Source organism: Myotis yumanensis, unplaced genomic scaffold (assembly GCF_028538775.1).
Source record: "Myotis yumanensis isolate MYYU_CA2020_CCGP unplaced genomic scaffold, mMyoYum1.0.hap1 SCAF_17, whole genome shotgun sequence".
Taxonomy (NCBI): domain Eukaryota; kingdom Metazoa; phylum Chordata; class Mammalia; order Chiroptera; family Vespertilionidae; genus Myotis; species Myotis yumanensis.
Genome location: NW_027223768.1, coordinates 26,306,341 through 26,330,889, shown reverse-complemented (window position 1 = coordinate 26,330,889; position 24,549 = coordinate 26,306,341). Strand labels below are relative to the sequence as shown.

General features: G+C 37.4%; 1 protein-coding gene and 1 pseudogene across 1 annotated transcript in view; both read right to left on the bottom strand.

Annotated features, from left to right (window-relative positions):
* Positions 1-21,847, bottom strand: part of LOC138996160 (hemicentin-1) — a 96,597-nt gene extending 74,750 nt beyond the window's left edge. Inside the window, exons 1-16 of the mRNA XM_070397113.1 lie at positions 21,667-21,847; positions 19,775-19,969; positions 18,191-18,304; positions 15,952-16,139; positions 14,008-14,104; positions 12,210-12,371; positions 11,395-11,508; positions 11,065-11,267; positions 10,710-10,791; positions 10,468-10,599; positions 9,720-9,869; positions 7,690-7,849; positions 4,873-4,997; positions 4,492-4,675; positions 3,778-3,875; positions 2,273-2,551 (exon numbers count right to left, since the gene is read on the bottom strand). Coding sequence (XP_070253214.1) covers positions 2,273-2,551; positions 3,778-3,875; positions 4,492-4,675; positions 4,873-4,997; positions 7,690-7,849; positions 9,720-9,869; positions 10,468-10,599; positions 10,710-10,791; positions 11,065-11,267; positions 11,395-11,508; positions 12,210-12,371; positions 14,008-14,104; positions 15,952-16,139; positions 18,191-18,304; positions 19,775-19,969; positions 21,667-21,847 — 2,464 coding nt within the window. The remainder of the gene's footprint in view (positions 1-2,272; positions 2,552-3,777; positions 3,876-4,491; positions 4,676-4,872; positions 4,998-7,689; positions 7,850-9,719; positions 9,870-10,467; positions 10,600-10,709; positions 10,792-11,064; positions 11,268-11,394; positions 11,509-12,209; positions 12,372-14,007; positions 14,105-15,951; positions 16,140-18,190; positions 18,305-19,774; positions 19,970-21,666) is intronic.
* A 1,793-nt stretch (positions 21,848-23,640) lies between these two features.
* On the bottom strand, positions 23,641-24,549 carry LOC138995608 (pre-mRNA-splicing factor ISY1 homolog pseudogene; annotated as a pseudogene).

Genomic DNA, 24,549 nt, shown 5'->3' with positions numbered 1-24,549 from the left:
TTTATAATATTATCTACTTTTAATATACTTGTCCTTCAACAAGTTGAGTGCTTTCTTGTTCTGTGACTTTTCTAATGCTATTCCTTCCAGTGAAACATTGTCCACTAATCCCATTTCCTAACTGAGCATATTCAAGGACAACCAAGGTCACATTAATGTCATTAAGTTCATTTGTAAAACTTTATATCCTTCCTTGATTATCTCAACAAACTATGAAATTTCTATCCCTTCTAATTTCCATAGTGTGTTGTCTGTATCTCTCAAAAGCATGTCCCTGATTCTTTTTCTGACTCTGGTCAATTCTTTATTCCTCTCACTTGCTGTGTATTTACTGTGTGTCAGCCACCGTGGATAAAAAGATTAGTTAGGCCTGGCCTTTATCCTCAAAAGATTCTAGTCACTAGATTTAAAATCACAACAATAACAACATGTTCCCAAATGGCTCAATCCCCAGTCATCAGAGCCTACAGGTGCTAAGTGATTGTGAACTTCTGCACTCTGGGTCTTGTCCTGAGGTCTTGTATTCAAGTGGCCTAGGCACTGTCCACAGTCTCAGGACTCCAGAACTTTATTTCCAGCCTACATCTCTCACCTGAGCTCCAGACTCAGAAATCCAATGATTAGATAAACATCTTCAGTGGGATGTTTGAAAATGACTTCATCTCAACCTGTTGCCTTGTTCCTCAAAACCTGGTCCCTTTCCAGCAGTTGCTGCATTTATGTGAGAGATACACCAATCATTCAGTCAGGTGAGCCAGAAACTAGGAGTCCTCCTTGATATCTTCTTCACCTGTGTTCAAATCCACACCTAAGTCCTAACACTGCTACCTGCAATTCTTACCAGAAAACATCTTCTTCTCACCTCCATCACTAATCTGAGCTAAAAAACACTTACTTGGACCCACATATCCTCCCTGCTGGCTGCAGGTGCCTACCCAATATCAATTATTTGTTTCTTTCGCATTAACAGACCCTGATTTTGTTGGGGTTGTGCCTCTTCAGTAGAGAGCAGGTGGAGTAACATGTGACAATTCTGACCCATAGATATTCATGGGACTTCTAAGCAAGTCCCCAAACTCTTTGCCCTATGAATTTTTCCTGCTCTATTGCTGCATCCAGTGATTCTGGGGGGTGAGCAAACAATGTGTGATCATGGAACTATGATATGAAGGCCAGGAGAACTATAAATATCTGAACTGGTGAACCAATGCAACTACCGCCTACCGCCAGATTTCTCGCTCAGCAAGAGAAACAGAAGTTCTTTGTTCCAGCTGCCATCTTTTTAGATGTTCTGTTTTTCCTAAACATAATGCGAATAATACACTGGTCTCCTGCTCTAAGTAACTCTCCACTCTGCAGTAAGAGAGGCCTTTTCAAACTGCAACTTTACTCATGGCATTCCATTTAGTAGAATTTTTACTGGTTTTCCATTGTTCTAGGATAAAAACCAACATTTTTAATGTGGTCGACAAGCCTTCATAGCCTGGACCCTGTCAAAACCCCTCAGCTTTGTTTTGTAGGATTTCCTCCCTTGCTTTCAGTATTTTCACTAAAATGGACTTTCCAGAACCACTAATACACCAAGATACCTCCCACCACGTGGATGGAATTAAGATGAGAATAGCAGTTCCCCAAATTAGCACATTGACATTCACATTCTGAGGGTAACACTGATTCAAGTGTAGCGTTTTTCAGGTTTTAAGGGAATTAGCTTTCAACAGATGCTGGAATGCAGAAATTTCTCTTTCCGCTGAGGCAGTTTTCAGATCTGTCTTCAGAAAATATAATTTTTATACACCCTTCAGCTGGGAAGGCTGTTCTTTGTAAATGACTCTAACAACGTCAGCGTTATTTTTCTCTTTCATTCTCTACATCCAGAAATGCACCATGATTCTATTTCTGAATTCTTAGTGGGTTTTTTCCTTCTCTCTTTCCCCACTCACTGCCTCTTCCTGGGTCAGGGCCTGCATTTTCAGGCCTGTATGAGTACAACAGGCTCTTCTCTGAATTCTTCACTCTGTCATCAGAAGGAATTTTGGGGAGATGAAATCTACTTGTAACACATCCCTGTTTGAGCTTTTTTACTGCCTTTATCAAGGGGTCAAATTCTCTAGAATGTTCCCAAGGCTCTTCACGGTTTGTATCTTTCTAGTCTTGTCTTTTGCTACGCCTCCTTTCTCACTCAGTTCAGTGAGCACAGATGGATAACTCAAGCTCTATCATTTTCAGGAGAAAGATGTAGGCAGCTCCTCAATATTGAATGCTTACATACCTAGGACCTTCAGGAGGAAGTGTTTGCTGACTTCTCCAGCTTCGTTGGAGGCAATGCAGGTGTACCTTCCCGAATCTTCGGTCTCTGCTTGGATGAGTTGAAGGACCATTCCTTGAGTGCTTACTGTCAGATGGGCGTCAAGCCCCAGAGGCTGGCCATCCCTAAGCCATGACATTCGGGGAGTTGGGGTTCCATCTGTGAGGCATGTCATGGAGGTAGAACTGCCCTTGACAACTGTGATGTCCTCTGTTCCCATGGCATTGTCGAGATTTGGTGGTACTACACATAAAAGAAAACAGGCACATTTTATATATCTACTTTGAGATCAGTTTAGATTAAAAAGTTGAAGAGTTCAATTAGTTTTATAGTGTTTCTATGCTCTATAAAAACGTAGAATTTTCCCTAACTGGTTTGGCTCAGTGGAGAGAGCATCGGCCTGAGGACTGAAGGGTCCCAGGTTCGATTCCAGTCAAGGGCATGTACCTTGGTTGCGGGCACATTCCCAGTAGGGAGTGTGCAGGAGGCAGCTGATCCATGTTTCTCTCTCATCAATGTTTCTAACTTTCTATCCCTCTCTCTTCCTCTCTGTAAAAAATCAATAAAATATATTTAAAAAAAAAACACGTAGAATTTAAAGCAGCATGTAATGAGTTGATGACGTCACCATAAAAACATGTGTTAGGTAAGCTAATTACTAATCTTCCAAAGTATTAGCAATGAAACCTCAGGAATGTTTCCTGTAGAACATATAATGTTCCAATGTGTTTAAATTTTGGCCATTGTTTTAACTGCTTAGGTTTGTCTCTTTAATTTGTTATAATACATATTATAAATTCCAGAAGTATATTTTCAACTACTTTCAATAAATAAAATAATAGTATGTTCTAGAGTAAGTTTTATATAAGCTAACATCAGTCATTTATATTAAATCGTTACTTGACTATTCTGAGATATCCTTAGGGATTGAGAAATCTAGACCAGAAAACCTTCATATTTCAGAAATGAAATGTTGCGAGTTCTCTATACATACAGACAAAGACATATGTAGGGTGTCCCAAAAATGTATATACCCTGTATATATGAGAGCTCAATTGATGTTTCTTTTTTTCCAGATTGAACCCATTGGAATTAATAATTATTCAAAGTGTATACAATTTGGGGACACATCAATTCACATTTTCAATACTCTAAATGGGCCACTAATAATATTAGAAAGCAGTCTGAACTTTCTATTTGTATGAAAGGAATGGTCTTACGTCTGGATTGAAATGCTACTTTTAAAATTTCAGATTTGACTTAATGTAAAATTCCAGGTTAGAAGAGCATTTTGGCAAACAGACAGTATGTTCTAACAAACATGAACCCTGTGGAAGAAAATGTGTTCTTCCCTAGTCGGCAAGATCCTATTTTGCCAAGCTTTTCTGACATGGCAATATCTAAATATAAAAGCATGTTGCTTAATACTAGACCCATGGTAAAACACTAGAGTCATTTCTGCGACATACCAAACACTTGAAGACTATAATGTTTATTATCCACCCCAGCTCTGTTGGAGGCCACACAAGTGTACACGGCAACATCGGACACCTGAGCTCTCACAATCCTGAAAAACAATTTGACCCAACAGTTCATGATGTGATCCCATTCAACATACACAAATAAAATACCTATGGTTTAAATATAGATATAGAAAGTGATTTATGTGGGAAAAGTTTAGGTATGAAGGTTATAACCATCCATCATAAACCACAGATGCCTCAAATGTAATTTATCCTACAAAGTTGATTAGACACTGACAGTAAGCCACTGAAAATATAATACAGTTTGAGAGGTGAATATTTTTCAAATATATTCTAATAGAGAATGATATTAATATGAAAAATCACATGATTTAGTAGGCATCTTCGTATCATTTGCCTAAAAATTTTAGCTAATAGTTGTTCTCAGAAATATATATGTAATAGATACGTCCCTTTATAAAAGGCCTATTTTATACAATTTACTAAAATACGAGGATTGAAATAAGAGTAAAAAGCCATTGTAATTAAATATTTGCTATCCTTCCTCTTCTAAAAAGATACTGAAAAGGAAAACAAACAACAGTAAAAACTTAGAAAAACAACAACATTCCTTAAACACGATTTAGGTAAGTTAAAGTCTACAGTCACTGAGACTTTATCTGTCCAGCAAACAACAAGTCACATGCGATGAAAGCTGACCTGATGACCTGCCCTCCTGACAGTAACCGGATGTGGGAGGACAGAGGCACAGGAAGTCCGTTCTTCAGCCAGTTTATCTGGGGCGGAGGCGTCCCTGTGGCTCGGCATTCAATATTGATTGAAGTGTCCACCAAGGCCGTTAGTTTCTCTGCTTCTTCTTTATTACCCCTGATGGCAGGTGGAACTACATCGCGCAGAAAACGAGAGAGGGAAGGGTGTGTGTGTGTGTGTGTGTTACTGGTTCAAATCATCTCACAAGGAGCCCGCAATGACATCATATTGTCAAACGAAATGCTTCAGACACCTACTGCTGGGCCTTCGTATTGTACTGAGAGAGCCCTGAAGTGGCACAGCCAAAAGAGGGTGGAATTTCATACTTACCGTAAACATTTAGGTTAAAAATTCGGTCTTCCTCTCCAGCAGGATTAGTGGCAACACACGTGTATTTCCCCATGTCGGACGGGAGAGCTCCGAGAACGATTAACGTGCTGCCGCTGGCAGTCACCCTATGGGAGGGGTTATAAAAGAGCACTGAGATGATTTGTATAGAGCGAAAATCTGGAAGACTTACCCCAGATCATGGTGTTCTTTTAAAAGACACAGACCTCTGAGGAAAGGCAGGCGAGGTTAGGTGAGGTGCTGGGTGTGGGTAAGAGATTAACCAAAGAACTTGTATGCATATAAGCATAACCAATGGACCCAGACATTGGGGGGGCGCGGGGGGGGGGGGGGGGGGGGGAGATAGGCCAGGGCTGGGGTGCGGGGGCAGGCTGGGAGATGACAATGGGGGGAAAAGACATATGAAATACTTTCAACAATAAAGATTTAATAAAATTTAATTAAAAAAAACACACACCGTAAAATACATCTTTCCCTTGGATTTAATGGTTCACATATTTTTCACTAACTACATGGAAGCCTGAAAAGTCAGAGCTAGTTAAACAGATGGAGATTTCAGGCAACCAACTAAAATCCTACAATCAAGGGTCTCATACATCCACTGCCTCCTTATGGGAAAAAAGGAAACGAACAAAATCAGATTAGGAACTTGTCTATCCAAAGACACTGTTTTTCTTTTCTTTTCCCCCCTCATAGTTAGAACATTTTATCCTTGAGGTTTGAGTTAAATAAAAATTATTAAAAATTCTGGTATGAAAATTAAAAAATGCTACAATGAGAAATTAAAGAATATATATTTTAAAAAATCTAGTTCTAACCCTGGCCGGCAGCTCAGTGGTTAGTGTTGGCCTGCGCACCAAAGGGTCATGGGTTCGATTCCTGATATCTGGATTGCAGGTTCTATCCCCAGCCCTGGACGGGGTATGTGCAGGAGGCAACCAATCGATGTGTCTCTCTCACATCGATGCTTTTCTCTCTGTCTCGCTCTCCCTCCCTCGCCACTCCCTTCCACTCTCTGGACAACAATGGAAAAAATACCCTCAGGTGAAGATGAACAAAAGAACAACAATAAAATCTAGTTATAAACAACTGTGTAATACCTAATGAGAGGGAGCGGAATAGAATAATTTATTTAAACTGCGACACCAACTCAGGATTATGTATGCATACATTTTGCCAACATTTTTCTAGAAGTTGCTAAAGCTTTTCCTTTGAACTATGTAAATGGTAAATAATAACTACACAGTTAGATTATCAAAGACATTTAAGTTAAGATCATTGCATTATTGACTCTTCACAGACCAATTATCAAACAAAACTTCCTGTTTTATAAAGAGATTACATTGCTATCTATAGTTACTCCTACAATGGTAATTTTATTCACCAGTGTCAAAAGTAAATAGTCCATTTCTAACATGTTATTAAATATGGTTATTGAGAATTAAAATAATATTTTCTGGTTCTGTTGTATTCTTTCTTTTTCAAAATGTGAATTTTAAAATTCCACGAGTTTAACCATCTGAATGGACAAAAAAGTAAGTTGCTATGACCATGGAAAATAGTTAGTTGACTTTGGAAAACTTACTTTATTTGATTGATGAATTGTTCTACTCAAACCTATACATATTGTGGAGCAGTAAACAAATAATCAATAAAGTGGATATAGGAATAAATACAGTTAGACTCTTCATATAAAATAAGTGAAAGATTGTAAATTCCTTGGTACAAATATTATCTTATGTAAGATCTTTAGGTCCCACCAACTATCTAATACTTAGCTTGGAATAGGGTTGATATCAACTGATTTAATAAAAATAATTATATATTGGTTAACTATTCAGAAATGTCCACACCAGAGATATGAAACTTAAAGTGTATCTCTAAAATATTGGGCAATTTATCTCACCTTGGAAAGGGAACAGAACTAAATTTTAACATAAAATAACTTAAAAAATAACTAGCTTTCTTTAAATTATGCATGTTCAATTCATTAACTAGAAAGTACACTCCAACCTGTTAAATTAAAAATTTTGGTTTAAAATGATAAAGATTTAATATATTTATTTAATACCTTCTTAGGCATATATAATTCTTTAAGCAATTATAATTACTCTGGTATTTGAATATGATAGGGCTTTGTGATAAAGTAATCGAGTAGAGAGTAGAAATCTGTGCTCCCAAAAGGTATTTGTTGTTGAGAGAGCAGGAGGCCCTTACCACATGATTATTCCACCTCTGTGTGGTTTGTGGCATGGGTGACAAGTATCAGCTGAAAACAGGATTTGGACAAATCACTACAAGGAATGAAGTGGTTATGATGATACTGTATCTTTTCTCAAAATGGGCCAAGAAATACGACATGTTTGGCAGTTTAGTGATCTCAGGACACAAAATCAGATCAAAGATTATTGATGAATCTTGTGTAGGGTAAAATTGTTGTGATGTTAGCAGGAAAGAACTAATTGTTCTATGGCATGGACTTTGGTGTAAACATTCTGAGATTAGAGGACTAAAAGCAACAATAGTTAACATCTGTAGGAATGAATGTCTGAGAAGATTTTATAATTCTGAGTTAATGAATTAACACCCTCCCCCGCCCCCGCCCCCCGCTTTTGAGTGATTCTCCAAAGACAATTTGTGTGTCCAACACTCCAAAATTTGATCGTTTTTTTTTTCTCTCTGAATCTAACAGCCAAATTCCAAGGAGGTTGAATTTGGTATTATTCATGTGAAAGGTGAAGCATAAAACATTTTACAAGACCTTGAAAATAATGATGCAAAGATTCTTTGTAAACATACCGGATTCTTTCTGTTTCACTGCTAGTTATGGGTCTTCCATCTCTAAGCCATTGGATAACTGGGGTAGGAATGCCATTTGCATTACAGACCAGCTCAACATTTTCCCCTACCAGGACACTGACTTCACTTGGAATTTCAGCACCAGCAACACTTGGAGGGACTTTGGAGAAATAAAAATGTCTATTAACAAGGCACAATGATATAAATTCTAACGAATACAACAGAATCACAAAACAATATGTCATTTTTCATTTCATATTCTTCCCAAATTGTGGTTCAAGATAAAACTATTCTTATCCTCATAAATTATTTTTAAAGGAGGAACAGCTCAAGCAGTCATTTCAATATTCCTGGTATTCTGGTAAGTTGATATAATTATTTAGTCATAGGGACTGGTGACAAGTCTAACTCATGGACACACTTCCTAGCTAAATAGAATCTCTCTTGGACTAAATTCTCAATAGACAGTTTACAATTAATATAATTCAAGAGAATCCATTTTATAAAAATCTTAGCATAACGGTCTGAGAAATGTATCTATTGGGTTATTTCTTTCTCCATATGCAATTTAAATATTATTTATTCTGAACAATGGATAGGTTTATTGTTTGTTCTCTTTTTCTAACCATGTTTGGTTTATAATTTAATGATTCAATCGAGAAATAATGTATAATAACAATGGTATAAAACAGAAACACATTTGAATTCCTCTTCCATATAATCATAGTGGTCTGCTAGGGCAGCTCATGTCAGTTTACAACAGCCAATTTTGCACATCTTCCCTACTCCATGTTCAGTGACATCATGTTGGTAGTTTGAAATGAGCCATGGTGGGGATATTTACACCATGGAAACTTGCAAATTATTGGCAACAATTCAGGACCTTTTTATCTGGAGAGTTAATTATAAACATTTACCAGCACACCACTGCACACTTTCCAAATCTAATGTTAGTCATCCAGAAGATAATAATAATTATACCAAATATACAGAATTGAGAGTACTAAAGAAGTCAAATCAATAAGAATGTTAATAAAAAATATCCTTTAATGAGTGTCTAAAATATGACAAGCACTGTACTATGCCCTACTGCATAAATTATTTCTAGTCTTAGGACAGAATGATGCATGTAGAACATCTGGTAAAACGTCTGGTCACACCACATACCCCATGATTAACAGCTATTATTATTAATGCATTAAATATAACAACACACAAAATTTCTGATTCTGAATCCCTGAGTAGCTATTTTCCCCTTTTGTTGCTGAAATCTCAAAGTATTTACTAATCCAAGAAACCACTGATGCCCATAAACTTATTTTACTTTGTTTAATTTCATTTTTTATAGTTAGCTTTAGCAGAGCACACAACAGATCCATAATAATGTATAATTTATGGAAATTTTTTTCAAAATAACTATATTAACATTGGAAAAAAGGAAGCATTTCGACTTAGTTTCAAGTTAGACTTCCATTTCAATTAACTATTGGGACATAAATACCAATTAGAGGTTTACTGAAAATAAAAAAAGTATACAAGTTCTCCTTGCGTTGCTCAATACTACACTGGAACATAGTAGGATTAAGTAAGTATTTGTTGGGTGAATTAATGCTTCTTTTTCTCAAACCAAAATAGCATAAGATTCATGATTACTTGAATTTACTCAAACTCCTCCCTGTAGTTACAGCCTTTTCATGAATTAAATATTAGTAATATATTTAAATAAGAACAAACCTATGAGCTTAGCATCAAAATAAATTATGCTAGTTTTAAGTAAATAAGTATAATTCAGTAAGAATTTTGGTAAACATAGAAAAAATAAAGATTATAAAATTTCTGCTATTCTTTTTTCCACATCTATTCTAATTCCCATGAAAATAGAATCTACAGGTAAATGTAGGGCAGAGTATTGACAATATTTTTTGTTGATCTAAAGACTTTGAATAAATTACAAATGATCTCTCTAATTGTAGACATATTTTGTACTATAAGAAAGAATATGCTAAAGATATTGAAGATACATCCCATACCTTGAATAGAAAGAATGTAATTTTTCTGTGCTTTTCCTTCCATATTTGATGCAATGCATGTATAGTTTCCGCTATCTGAACGCTGAGACCGGGCAATTTGGAGTTTGCTACCTCCAGACAAAATATGAACTTCAAGTGAGTCAGAATTTTCTAGAGGCAGAAACAAAGCAAAGCAAAACAAAACATTAAAGAAACTTTTATTTCAACCTCTACAATTCAGCATAAAAATGTCTTGTTTCTTGTGATAGATTTCTTAATGGGACAGGGATTAGGGCTGGGTGAACAAGGAGAAAGGGATTAAGAAGTACAAATTTTCAGTTATAAAAATAATCACAGAGATGTAAAGTAGAGCCTAGGGGATCTAGTCAGTAATACTGGAATAACTACATATGGTGTCAGCTGGGTACTAGACTTTTTGGTGTGGTCACTTTGTAAGGTATATAAATGTCTAATTATTATGTTGTACACCTGAAACAAATGTAATAGTATGTCAACTGTGATTAAAAAATAATTCTTAAAATGCTCTTCCTTCGTACTTTTATTTTAAATGAGAGCCTTTTTGAAAGAGGCAGATAAAATTCCCTTTATAAAATAAAATAACTTTGAGTCTATTTTGTGAGTTTATGTATCCGTACATTAGGCTTTCTGAACTAAGCACAGATATGAGCATGATCTGAAAATGTGCTAGTTTACAAATCTAGTGCATTCAGAGCAAAAGGAAGCCACAGCCAATGCACAGCTGCATTACCTATGGGCTTGCCGTTCTTCATCCACGCTATGGTGGGAGGCGGGATTCCAGTGGCATCGCATGTTAAAGTCACAGGGTTGCTGATTGTCTCAACAACCACTTCCCTTTCGGGTCCTTCGATACTGGGTGGCACTGCAAAAGGACAGAAGAAAATTATGTGTCCCCATTAAGCTAATTCAGGCCACTTTCTTTCATTGGCCTATCTGGGGGAAAAAAGAGTTGTATTAGAGGCAGATGCTCACCATATACATTGAGGTGGAAATTTTTATCATCCCGTCCTGCTACATTTATAGCTCTACATACATACTGGCCTGTGTCAGATACCTAAAAGAAAAAGATACTATTGTATGTGCTCCATTGAGTTACAGATGACCAATCACACTGTTCCAGTGCAGATTAAATCACCAGTCATCTTTATGCTCAAACGCCCCAGGTCTAATTGCTTTCTGCAATCCTGCGTTTTTATGGAAATAAGGTCAATGGCATGGACGATGTTATTTTATCATAGGCTGTAGTAAAGGGAACATGCAACTCCCAATGCTTTCTTCCAAAACCCACCAAGGAGTCATGACATGCAAACGAGAATAAAAGATGCACCTCAGCTTTCTTGATGTGCAGCATTTGTCCACCTGCTAAAACCTCCACGTGAGTAGATTCTGTTATCATCCGCCCGTTCTTATACCACGTGACGACTGGAGGTGGGACAGCGTTGGACTCACACTCCAATGACACTGAGGTCCCCTCTCTTACATTGACTACAGAAAGCGAGTCACCGCCATGATCTTTAATGCTGGGAGGTACTGAGGGAAAGAAACAAGAACAGAAGGTGTTTTTTTAAAAAATTTTTTTTCATTAAGGTGTGCAGATGGGAAATATTCCTTACCAGTTTAAAAGTGAAAGGATTTTATGAGGAGAGTGAAAACAAACCATAAACAGTCAGGGAGACTTTTTTCTTGCTTTCGCCAGCTTGGTTGATAGCTATACACGTGTACTGACCACCATCAGATTCCTTGGCCCGAATAATCTGTAAAGTTCGACCGCCTGTGGGCAAATATAATGGAAATTGAAGAGTGGTATCGAGGTTGTTCTAATAACTATTTCATCAATAAGATAAATTGACAAAATATTCCATTGTAACATTTATATGGCCGCATTTCATGGTTAAGATGAAAGAATTGAATCTGTCTTATTTGATCCTTCCTTTAGGATTGATTCTACTTCTTTATAAAAAATGAAATTCATAATTTTTTCTCTCCATTAACTAAACATGGAGAGAACTGTTTGATACAGGTCCCAATGAGTAAACAGTAATTGTACTACAGTGAAATATGTTAACAAGCATTTTCTGGGTTTAAATCTCCTACAGTGTGGAAGGATCTGTCTGTCCAACTATCTATTTTTTCCCGTCATCAAGGGGCTTTAGGATTAAAAACAACCAGTGAATTATCCAATGAAAGCACTATTTACTAGCCTATCACCCCCATGGAATTGCTAAGCAGTTCTGTTTCTAAACTTCATAGTTTCTTGAAGTAGACCTTGTTACTGTGCATTGCCACTAAAATCATGAAAGTCTATACAATCTTATCCTAATGGCCCCATTAGGTAAAGAGGTATGTAATGTGAACAAACAAATGGAGCAAGACAAAAGTTTGGAAAGGGACTCAGCGGAAATGCCATTTGCATTTAAAATAAAGGACCATGAGAACACTTTGCCCACCTTAGAAGAGTAATGAGTTCCTTACCAGGCACAATGAGGGCGTTTGTGTTTGGCTTGATAGGCTGTTCGTTCTTGAGCCAGCTGAGATCAGGAGGTGGAAAACCAGAGACCTCACAGGTCAGAGAGATGAAGTTGTTCACCACAACCGTGAGGTTTTCAGGGTTAGGACCAATGACACTTGGAGGCACTGTAAGAGTAAATGTATTAAAAGTGAAATCTGATGTGACTAGTAATATACACTGCAACTTATTAATATAAGTCCAGCCACCGTACTCTGCCAAAGCACCCTGTTACTGACACTGTTAATCACCCAGCTGTCTTCCCCAGGATTCCCAATGCCTTCATCACACTATGTCCATCAGTCTTGCTTCTCCCAATGACAGAGTGCTAGAATTTTCAGGAAATGTAGTTGGCAATTCCTAAAATGGTTTTGGCAATGTACAAAGAAACACCCGATAGTGCTTTTTCTTAAGTTTGCATATTCTTGTTTTTAATATTACATTCTTATTTAAAGTTTTTATCTTCCTGCATATGGCATTTATAAAGTAGAAACTTAATTTTAGGGGTTAGCTGTCTATCAATACATTTACAGGTTATTTCAACAATGAAATCAATGACTTCCAAGATGTGCAGGAAACTTAAGAAATAAACAATACCATGGTTTGTTCAAAACAAACAAACAAACAACAAACAAACAAGGAATTCCACAAGCAAAAGCAGTGCAGAGAAAAAATGAAGTAAAAAAAAATAAGATTAAAAATGCACTGAGTTCTTGCATAACTTTTTGTGCTAGATATAGCTTTTATCCTGGGAATTCATAACACATCTGTTTCTGTTTGGTCAGATTTACTCATTAAAAGAACCTCAAAGATATAAATGAAGTACCTACTGTAAGTGACTCCCTGTGCTAAAAACCGGGGATACAAAGGTGGAAGTGTTTCAAATATGAAACACCAAACATTGCTAGACATCGATAGCCCCTGCATGTCATATCAGGAAAGAACATCTATGTTGCTAAATCAAGGTCCTTTCAGGGGAGAAATTTTTCATGAAATTTCAAATTTCAGCTCTCTCCAACACAAGCCACAATTTTATATCTATGTAGCATACATATAAAGGAAATCTTTTATAACGATTGTTCACCATTTCCAAGTCAATATTCTGAAAGCAGCTGTGTGTCACACAAAAAAACTACTCTTTTGTAGGAGACAAGCAATAGCTTTTTTTTTTAGCCAAAAAAAAAAAAAAAAAAAAAAAAGGTATTTATGGAGTGACCAGCATATATTGAAAACTTAAAACTGTGATGAATGAATTTGGTGTGCTGGTGGTTTTTGAAATGATTTCACTCCTAAGTGACTTCTTCTTTTCCAGGGAGTATATGAGGTACTAAAGGATGTAGCTCAACATGAATTCCACCCTTAATGACAGAAACTGGTTTCAATCAGGACTAGTGAATGAATTTTTATGAGCGAAAGATCTATATTTAGTCCAAACTTCATAAAAACATGTAATCTTAGGGATTTCAGATTTTGACTTTTTTCTTTCTTTTTCTTTTTTTTTTTAACTTTCAAATATGTAGAAGCAACTACCTTTTCTCTTGAAGGACTAGAATAATGTAAAAACAGGCTCCCAGAAACTCTGTACTTTGTACCTTATAAATCCTACTAGCTGCGGTGGGGAGAGAGGGAGGCGATTGTTATGAATGCAGGCCCCACACACTGTTTCAAGTTAAAAATACACGAAAAGCCTCCATAATGTAAAACACAGTTTTCCTGCCGTTTCAAGCACACCCCTAGCAGATGCTTTTGGAACTGAGCTCTTACCGTGAACATTGAGGTTAAAATATTTTTTGGCACTTCCAGCCGTGTTCTCAGCAATACACACATACCTGCCAATATCTGTTATTTGAGTATTTAGAATCTGAGGGAAAAATAAAGAAATTCCAACTGAATTTTTTTTTATAAAGCCACTTGTCATCATGTTGAGAATGAATAATACGTATCCTCTCCAGATGGACATAAAAAGAACATTTATATATAATAGCATTGGTGCTGGCTTTTATTAATCAGGTCAATCAAATAAGTATTTATTTATAAAGATTTCCAATCAGGAAAGGCAATTTGATACATCCTTGTGGTCTACTGACTACAAAAGTGCCCCAAATTATTCTCCCACTTTCCCATCTACCCGCCACAATGTGACTTTGAAACTCCCCCATCACCAGGTAAAGATGTGGAATTTGGCCCTAGCTAGTTTGGCTCAGTGAATAGAGCATCAGCCCATGGACAGGATCCCAGGTTTGATTCCAGTCAAGGGTACATACCTTGATTGCAGGCTCCATCCCTGGCCCAGATCTGGGCGCATGTGTGGGAGGCAACCAATCGATGTGTCTCTCTCACATTGATGTTTCTCTCTCTCTCTCTCCTCCTCCTTTCCACTCTCTCTAAAAATCAATGGAAAAATATCCTCAAATGAGGATTAACAAAAGCAAACAAAAAAAGATGTGGAATTTGTGTGGTCTTGTGCCTGGCCTTGACCCACAGAATGTGATGGAAATGACAGTGTGCCATTTCAAACCTACGCCTAAAAAAGACATTGTTACTCTTTCCCCCTCATTTGGAACCCGGTCACTACATGAGGAAGCCAGGACTAACCTGCTCGAGGGTATGGAATCACATGGCGAAGAATCAGCCCCATTATTGCAACTGAGGCCCCAGATATGTGCAAGAGCCCAGCAAGATCAGCAGAACCACTTAGCCTATCCACAATAGGCAGACACTTGGGTAAGCCCAGCTGAGACCAGAAGAATCCCCCAGCCAACAGGAAGAATTGTGAGCTGAACAAATGCTTATTGTTTTGAGTGCTTGTTTCGGAGTGGTTTGTTTTGCATAGCAATAGCTAGCTATATACCAGTTATAATTTATTTTATTTAGCAGAAAGTGCTATCCATCTATATTTTTTTTGGCCCTAGACACAGAAACATTTAAGTATTTTTGTAGAGGTCGTATGATCATCAAATAGAAATAGTCAGGATGTTTACAAGATACTTTGAGAATTCAAAATTATTTGTAGGCAGTGAACTGACTCATTTTTTAAAAAATAAAGAACTCTCGGAGATATGTCCTGTGTTAGATACACCGATAGTTATGCTTAGATTCTTGGGCCTATAGAATATCATTTACATGTTCAAGAAATAATTTAATTAAGTTGTAAACTAACGAATCAGTGTTATTTCTACAAGTACCTAACTATCTTTTAGGACACTTGGAAAGAAAAATATAGACATGTCCATTACTGAACAATTCAGGATATTTATGTGGTTCCCATTATTATTATATTATAAATTCTTTGCCAGTAGCAAGTAAATTTTAATTGACAGGGAATCTTATACCAGCTAGAATTTTATCACCAGAAATATGCAGTGAAAAGGACTGTAATAATTTGCTTAATGGTTTTTCTTTTTAATCACAAAGACCACGTTGTCTTAAACGTGTGTGTGTGTGTGTGTGTGTGTGCGCGCGCACACGTGTGTGTGTGTGTGTTGAATGTAGACAATTTCTACAGGAATTCACATAAAACTGTTAATAATGGTCACCTCTCATAGTGTGAATAAAATGAAGAAAATAATTTTATTTCATATCCTTTTTATGTTTGGTTATTTTTACAAATCTATTTCTAAATAAAAAAATTACTTTTAAACGTCATAAAGACAGTTATAAAATACAAAGCCTAGCGGGCATTTTAAAGTCAGATGTTTTTACTTTTACCTGCAGAATTCTTCCATTAGACAGAAATTTATGGTGCTCATCTTCCAGCAAGGGCTGCCCGTCTTTCTGCCAGGAATTCCTCGGTACAGGGCTGCCGCCCGACAAGCACTCCATCCGCACGCTCTTGCTCACCAGCACCGTGACCTCCTCAGGGAGATCACTGTTTGCTTCCTTGATAACCGGCGGCACTAATAAGTGATTGCAGCAAAAAGATAATAACAGGAAACGAGGCCTTTTCTAAATGATTCTAGTTTTCTGACAATTTAAAAAATTGTGGGGTAATTGAGCCAAACTTGAAGAAGAATCCATGATCCTTAATAAATTAGCGGAGATTCAGACTGTGTGAATTTGGGTTGATTTTCTTTCCTCTCTTTACCTACCCTGGACTAACCCTTCCTATAATTTCATTCTAAGTCAATCCCAAATTATTCTCCAAAATATCTTGTCTTGCTTTCTCTCTCAGCCCATTCCATTCATCTGCATGAATCTATAGTAAAGTCTATTTGGTCATCTAGACAAACCAGATCAATTACAGAAATGTACAGATTTAATCTCATTTGCAAGGGAATTGTCTGGGCTACTCCGTATGTTTCCCCAGCCTCAGTATCAGTGATATCAGCATCATCTGGGAGTTTGGATAGGAATGCTAATTTTGGGGGCCACCTTAGCTCTCCTCCATCAGCATTCCTAAAAGGGGCCAAGAAGTTTATGGTTTAAGAAACTCGTCCTAGCCCGCCTGGCATGGCTCAGTGGTTGAGCATCAACCACAGATCCAGGAGGACACAGTTCGATTCCCAATCAGGGCACATGCCCAAGTTGCGGGCTCGATCCTCAGTGTGGGGCATGCAGGAGGCAGCCGATCAGTGATTCTCTCTTATTGATGTTTCTATCTCTCCCTCCCTCTCCCTTCCTCTCTGAAATCAATGAAAATATATTAAAAACAAAAACAACAACAAAACCTCTCCTAGTGATCCTCATGCACATTAAAGTCTGAGAAGTTATGCTCTAGATTTTCTGACATATATTCATTCTCATTTAATATAGTAATACTGTGAATCCAGGTTCGTGTTTACATTAGACTAGTCAGTTATGAAAAATCACATATCGCCCATGTGATTTTTATAAATGGAAATGTTAAATAAACTAGGAACACATGTGTTGGTTGCTTGTGAATGCAGAAATTTAGTTACATGGTAAATAATCTTTTTATCTTGTTTAGAAAAAGCTTAGCTATTTTATGTTTCAGTCTCTTATCTTTAGCAATCAGTAAAGATGGCACGTTTAATGCAGATGCAGTCTTCTGGTATTTGTGTCTCTCAAAAAATAAACTGAAAAGTGTCTATTCAGGTCCTTTGCCCATTTTTAATTGGGTTGTTTGTTTGGTGTTGAATTTTATAAGTTCTTTATACATTTTGGACATTAACCCCTTATGAGGTGTATCCTTGGTGAATATGTTCTCCCATACAGTGGGTTGTCTTTTCATTTTGTTGGTGGTTTCCGTTGCTGTGCAAAAGCTTTTTAGTTTGATGTAGTCTCACCTCTTTATTTTTTCCCTTATTTCCCTTGCCTGAGGTGATATATGAAAAATGGGCAAAGAACCTGACTAGACATTTCTCCATAGAGGACATACAGACAGCCGATAAACATGAAAAGGTGCTCAGTGTCACTAATCATCAGAGAAATCTGAAGTAGGTCTTATCAATTAGGCCTCTTGGCTTCTGTCACTGGTTCAGGGATAGATATGCGATTCATACTTGGCCAGTTAAAGCCATGGACATCCGATTCCGGGACTTCAGTTGTAAATAAAAGCTTTCATTTGTCTCTGAAACTAGGAAGATGTAAGACTAGAGCTTCAAGGGGCCAACTTTCCAAGCAAAAGGACACTCCACCTGAGAATGACACTAATAGAGAAAAACAAAGCCAAGAGACAAGGTTAAGTCTGGTAAACTCTTTTGAGCCAAGGAAGTCAAACTGGGACCAGCCCTACCTGAGGACTTTTCAGGTTCATAAGTCATTGAATTCTCTCTCTCCCTCTCTCTCTTTTTTTGGTTGATACTTCAGGAGTCTTAAACAATACGCTCTCAATTTGTATACGACAATGAACTCAATGGGAGAACTATCAGTTTCTGATTATCTTTATAGTCTTTAAGATACTTAGCTCAACATCTTGCAAACATTAGCTCCTCAAAAATACTTTTGAGCGAAAGAATGGGTAATAAACAAACGGAAACAAACTCACAGAGCACCCGGACGTCATACTGAAGGGAATCTTCTCCAGCCTCATTCACAGCCACACACGTGTATCTCCCGGCATCCTCCACCTTAGCCCGGGGAATCTGCAGCACTCTCCCGCCTGGAGATATATCCCAATGTGCTTACTGCTGTCAGTCTGAGAGCGAATGCTGCTCATAAGCAGGTACGATTTTTCAGGTCTAATAACTTCCCTGCATTTTCTTTCCAGGTTCCATTTTAATCCCACATATCACTTTCATCACAAACACTGAATTACTGAAAAGCGAGCCCGTATATGAGTGAGACCTCCTGAGACATGAATAGCTTGTGTGGATTTTCCTTAAGGCAGGACTGTTGCTCTGTGCCCCTCATCCTGTTCCATGTGAAATGTTACTCTGTAGTAACTTCCTGCTTTATAGTTGGAACACATATAAAGAAGTTTACACGGTTGCGTGCAAGTAGAGGCTTCAGAAACATAACATCCAACGGTGCAAAAGGCATACAGTACACCATTATGCATACAATCTTGAAAGAATAACCGTGTATTAATTTTTCATGTTGATATGATTTTCAACATAGAGAAAAGTTATAATAATTGTATATAAATTGTTACAATTATGTATATTGTATTCCATTGGTTTTATCTTTGTTTTATATATATATATATGTATATATATATATATGATCTGTCATATGTGTTATATATATTATGTATATATATAATCTTTTTTTGAACCATTTGAGAGTAACTAGGACACATGATGTGCTTTTATCCCTAAATACCCATAGATCTATATTTCATAAAAAAGGATAATCCTTTATATAACTATAATATAATGACCAAAATCAGAAAATGTGAAATCAATACAAAACTACTGTTGAATTCATAGTGCACAGTCAAATGTCATTATTATTATAATATTGTCTTTTATAGCTATTTGTTTTCGAACCCAGATCCAATTTAGGATCACTTATTATATTTAGTTGCCATTTCTATTTTGTCTCTATTATTTTTTCAAGACATTCTTTTATTTAATGAAGATAAAATTTACATACAGTGGAATGCACCGATCTTAAGTAGACAATTTGATAAAGTCTGAGGAGCCTATTTTAATATTTGTTAAAAGTGAATAGAGGCCTTGAAAATATTACTATCTCACAACAATTTAAATATCTTCTTTTCCATCAATAACTAAAATACTTGAAGCTAATAATCTTTATTACTGTTTTATGATAAATGCATTTAATAAACTGAGTATAACTATTCATAAATATATTTTAGAATTTATCATTAATGTATAGAAATCTAAGTGACTATTTCATGACACTATTAGAAAAATAAAGGCACAGGGAAGTCAAAGGACTTCCTTAAGTTGATAGAGCGATCCTGCAGCAGATCTGAAGATTAACTAAGGGGTTCTATCTGATGCCAACTTCTCAACCTGAAGCAACAGGGACAGCTGTGACATCTGGCAGCCGGTGTCAGATAAATTACATGGCCAGGAAGTCAATCAATTCAACTGGTCTTAATAAAGGAGAGAGGCACATCTGGTACAGATTCGGACTTCCCCCTGTTCACAGCGGTCCTTACCTGGTAAAATCAATACTCTATCACTCGAGGCCAGAGGACGGCCGTCTTTGTACCACGTCAGCGTAGGGGGAGGAGCAGCGTTCGTCTCACAGTAGAGAGAAATGGGGTTGTTGATGATCACGTCCTTGGCTTCTCCACTCCTGCCGGTATCCAGCATGTTTCCCATTTCCCAGAGTTTCTGAAAACTTGGAGGAACTACGGAGGAAAGACATGGGATTTTGGACACATGTGAATGCCAGTTTCAATCCATTCAACGAAGACCTTGGCTGTGTTCTCACGAGAGTGATATATAAATGTAATAAATTAGACAGTGTGACGATATTTCCAGGTATTTCCACATCTACCAGCTCTAGCTGTGAGCCAGAAAAGTAGGAGACAGAAGCTGGAGCTGGGTCCCCTGGGAAGAAACAAGAAGTACAGGCTCTGAATGCTACGCTCACCCCCTGCTCTCCTTTCCTGTCAACGCTGCCTGCGCTCAGCAAGGAGCTACTAGAACAAGCCTGGCTAAGGAATGCCATCATAGCAGGAAAAACATATTTTGAAGAGCCATTAAAAAATAATGGCTCAGTCGAGAGCATTTTCCAATAATCTGTCTTACTAAGAAAGCTAAAGGAGTTATGATGTCAAGATTAATAAGTCCATTAACTAAAACAGTAGGATAATCTCAAACTTTTCTGGGGAACACATATAAACTTTCTAGAAGGTGATTTGCTTGTACATCAAAAAATACTGAAAATGTGTGTAACACGTGACCTAAAATTTCCACTATTAGTAACGAATAAATGAAAAAAAATCAAAGATATACAAAAGTTTTATGTAAAACCACCCAGTGAAACGTTATACGAGTAATGAAAACTTGGAAATGACTCAGACATTCAATAACAGGAATCAGGTTAAATAAATACTTGGATACTCAAGTGCTAAAACAGGTATAGTTATTAAAAATCATAGGAAAAAAGTCATGTTGAGAGTAACTATCAACAATAATAGCAAGTATCATTTCTTAACCATTTTTCTAAGAGTTTTACATACTTCATTTTATTTAATAGTCACCACATTCTATAAAACATTCATTTTTAAAACAAGGAAACTGGGGTTTAAAATATTTAGGTAATTTACCCAAATCAAAGGTTTTTTTTGTAGCCAGAAAGTTTTTAGAAGCCAAAAATCATCATTCTATTCCGTCTGACTACTTTAAATTCTGCATTTTATCTTTTCTTTCCATATAAATGTTACTTGACAAGAAAAAAAAAAAAAAAAACGCCCTGGGCTGTGTGCTCAGTGGTTAGAGCGGCAGCCTGCACACAGAAGGGTTACTTGTTTGATTCCCGGTCAGGGACATACCTAGGCTGCAGGTTAGATCCCCGGTCCTAGGCCTAGTTCCTGCTGGAGGCAACCAATCAATGTGTCTCACATCAATGTTTCTCTCTCTCTCTCTCTCTCTCTCTCTCTCTCTCTCTCTCTCTCTCTCTCTCTTCCCCTTCCTTCCTCCCTTCCACTCTCCCTAAAAATCAATGGAAAAAAATATCCTAGGGTGAGGATTAAAAAAAAAAATTTAAAAAAAGAAAGCTTCATGATATAACATTGGGGGAAAACTAATGTAGCAAAGAAGTATGGATCATGTGATCCTAATTTGTAAATGCAGTTCACATTTACACAATAGAACAGAAGGAAAAATATCAAAAGGAAACACATAAAAATAACTAAAGTAATCCTGAATAATGGGATTATTTTTTCTTTGTTAATTACTCAAGTCCAGGTTTTCAATAATGAATTCATATTATTGTCAACAGAAAAGAAACTATTTAAAATAAAACCAAGCCAAATCTCTTTTTCATTGCTTAGACATATCATGTAAATTAAATGATATACAATAAGTACATTAGTATTACCTTGTATATTCACATCAAAATCCAGCTCATCTTCACCTGCAATATTAGATGCCACGCAAGTATATCTTCCAGTGTCTGATATTTGAGCTTCCTTTATTTGAAGTGTGTGTCCATTGGCAGCAATATTAACATGATCATCTGATTTAAGGGGCTGTGATTCAATTATAATTAATGTTAGCATTAAGTACTCTAATAAATCCTCTAAGAGACCATGCTGTTGATAATGTGTATAATTCAGAATAAACAGAATTAAATTTTATGTGAAATACTCAAAAGCATATCTTTTATTATATTTTGTCAAAAATGCTAGAGCATTTTAATGAAAGGTTGAGGGCATTAACATAATCTGATTTCATGTAGAAGTCACTGTTGTTCATTTAGAAATATCATCACTTCATAAATAAAAAATTTTAACCTAGAGATATTTATATTATGATGTTTTATTGAAAGTATTACTGTACTTAATGGAATATTAACTCACAGATATTTATATTATGATGTTTTATTGATAACATTACCTACAGTTAATAGGGCATTTTTCATCTTCTACATATTTCTGTTTACACTAAGTTCCCTCTTATTCCTTGAAGGTTTTAGTTCCTGGATCAATGTCACTTCTTCTAATGGTACTTTTCTCATAATTCTTCGTGATTTCAGTATCTAAATAGTTATCCAATGCTGTGTGTATCCAATGCTGTGACCTCTTCTCTAATTGTTTGTCCTCAACCCTCTCTCAGCCACTCAACAGGTAAGTCATACCTAGACCTTATAATTACCCATAACTGCACCACTTCATAGTCTCAATTTCAAGTTCTCACTCTCTGACCGCCACCTCCTAACTTTCTAAGTCACTTCTAGCATCCTAACTCCAATACATTTTTGATCCCCTGGGAGGACCCACAATCCACGGGCCTTGCAACGTTATCAGTGCCTCTCACTCTCCTCCTGATCTCCATCCCCTCCTGACCCAGAGAAGTCTACTCTGGCAATCGCTCCTTGTATAAACCCTCAACTCCCTGGCCTCTGTCCCTTTATTTTACTTCCCTGGCAAAACCCTTACCCTGGTTAATATCAGTCTCTGTCCATTCTGAGTTTCCCCTGGTCTACTCAAGGTCATCCCTCCAGCAACTGTGTCCTCTCTTACCTACATCATCAGCAATTTATTCTTTCCCACCAGATTATTTCAATCTACATATAACATACTGTAACTTCCCCCATTAAAAGAAAACTCTCTTTCCCTCACATCCTGCTACCACCTTCATACCAGAAACCATCAACTCTCTTCTGGACCACTACAACAAACTCAAATCTAGACCATTTTTTTGTTCTCTCAATACAGAAGCAATATAATCCCTTTAAAACCTTAAGTCACAGCAAATCGCTCTTGTATTTAAAATTTTCTAGTGACTTCTCATCGGAATAAAGGACAACTGGTCTACCAGCAGTATAATCTGGTACTCTATTAATCTTCTTCTGTGTCCTCATGTGTTGGGGTCCAACCCCAGCAGGTCCAGGGGTCCCCAAAGGTGTGGACGGAGTTGGCGAAGAAGAAATGACACGGAGACAGCGTTCAGTTGATCAGCAGCCTAGCCAGGATCTCCAGTCAAGTTCTGTGTTTTATTGTCTTGCTACATCTGCATTTATACCAGTTGATTTTAATCCTATCAATTTCTATTCCAAGGGTTAGGGCGTTTCTTATCTCCATTCCAGGGAGTAAAGATTATGTAGCTTAAGCATGATTGTTTGTAGTTAAAGTGACTAACTATCCACCTTGCACTTAGTTAAGGGGTTTTATTCCCTCCCTAACTTCAGGGAAAAGTCCCTACCTGGGGAAACAACCTTTCTTGGAGAGGTGACCTTGGTTAAAACACATAGCGCCAAGAAGGGGAGCAAACATATTAAGAACAGTATGCCGCACTAGCCTGCCAGTCTGTAGTCCCAGGACAGCAGAACCCTGTAGGTTAATGCAAGGGCCAGCTGGGGCTGAAGAACTTCCAACAGGTTTCCAGACCCAGGGAGCACCCTCACTCAGCCCTAACATCCCATGAGTCTTTTGGCCTCTTCGCTCTGGGCCTGCAGGGTCTCACTTGCATATTTCTGGAGGAGTTCCATCTTTTTCCTTCGCACAAGTGCCTCCTCGATCTCTTGCTGCGATGGCACAGGGACATGGGCGATGAACTTCTGCTGCTCTTCTTCGCCTCCTTTCTCCTGGCTGCCTTCCTCATCAGACTCCTCCTCCGTGACAGCATAGATGTTGATTTCTTCTTCCTCTTCCTTTTCTCCTCTTGCCAGCCGAGCCTCTCTCTCTGCTTTCCACTTTTCCACTAACTGGGCTCTGAATTTCTTTTCATATTCCTGTTCCAAAGGCACAATAACACCATCATCTTCATCTAGGTAACCATAGTATTCAAAATCAATTGCCTTCATGAGCTCAGCACGTGTCTTTCTTGGAGGAGGAAGAGGTTCTTTTTCAAATAGCTCTCTAACACCAGGCAAATCTTTTGCTGCTCCAAAGTATTTGTAACCTCGATTTCCTGGGACTTCTTTGCCTTCATAATCTAGCATTTTAGGGCCAACTTTTACATAATCAGGACCACCCAGCTCCTTTATCCGGACCTCCCAGTGTCCTTTCTCTCTTAGCAATTTGATAATTTCATCATTCAGGTCACGAATTCGGAATTCACCTAAACCAGCATTCTGAATTTGAGCCACTTTTTTAGAGATCTCTCCAATGATCTGTCGTCTCCACTTCTCAGCTTTGGGCAACTCAGTACATCCTGAGGCAAGGAAGGGTCTTCGTTCCTTCACTTTTCCCTCTTCCAATTGAGCTTGGCGAAACCTTGCTAAGGCTGCCATGGCCTTTTCTGCATTTCGGGCCATGGT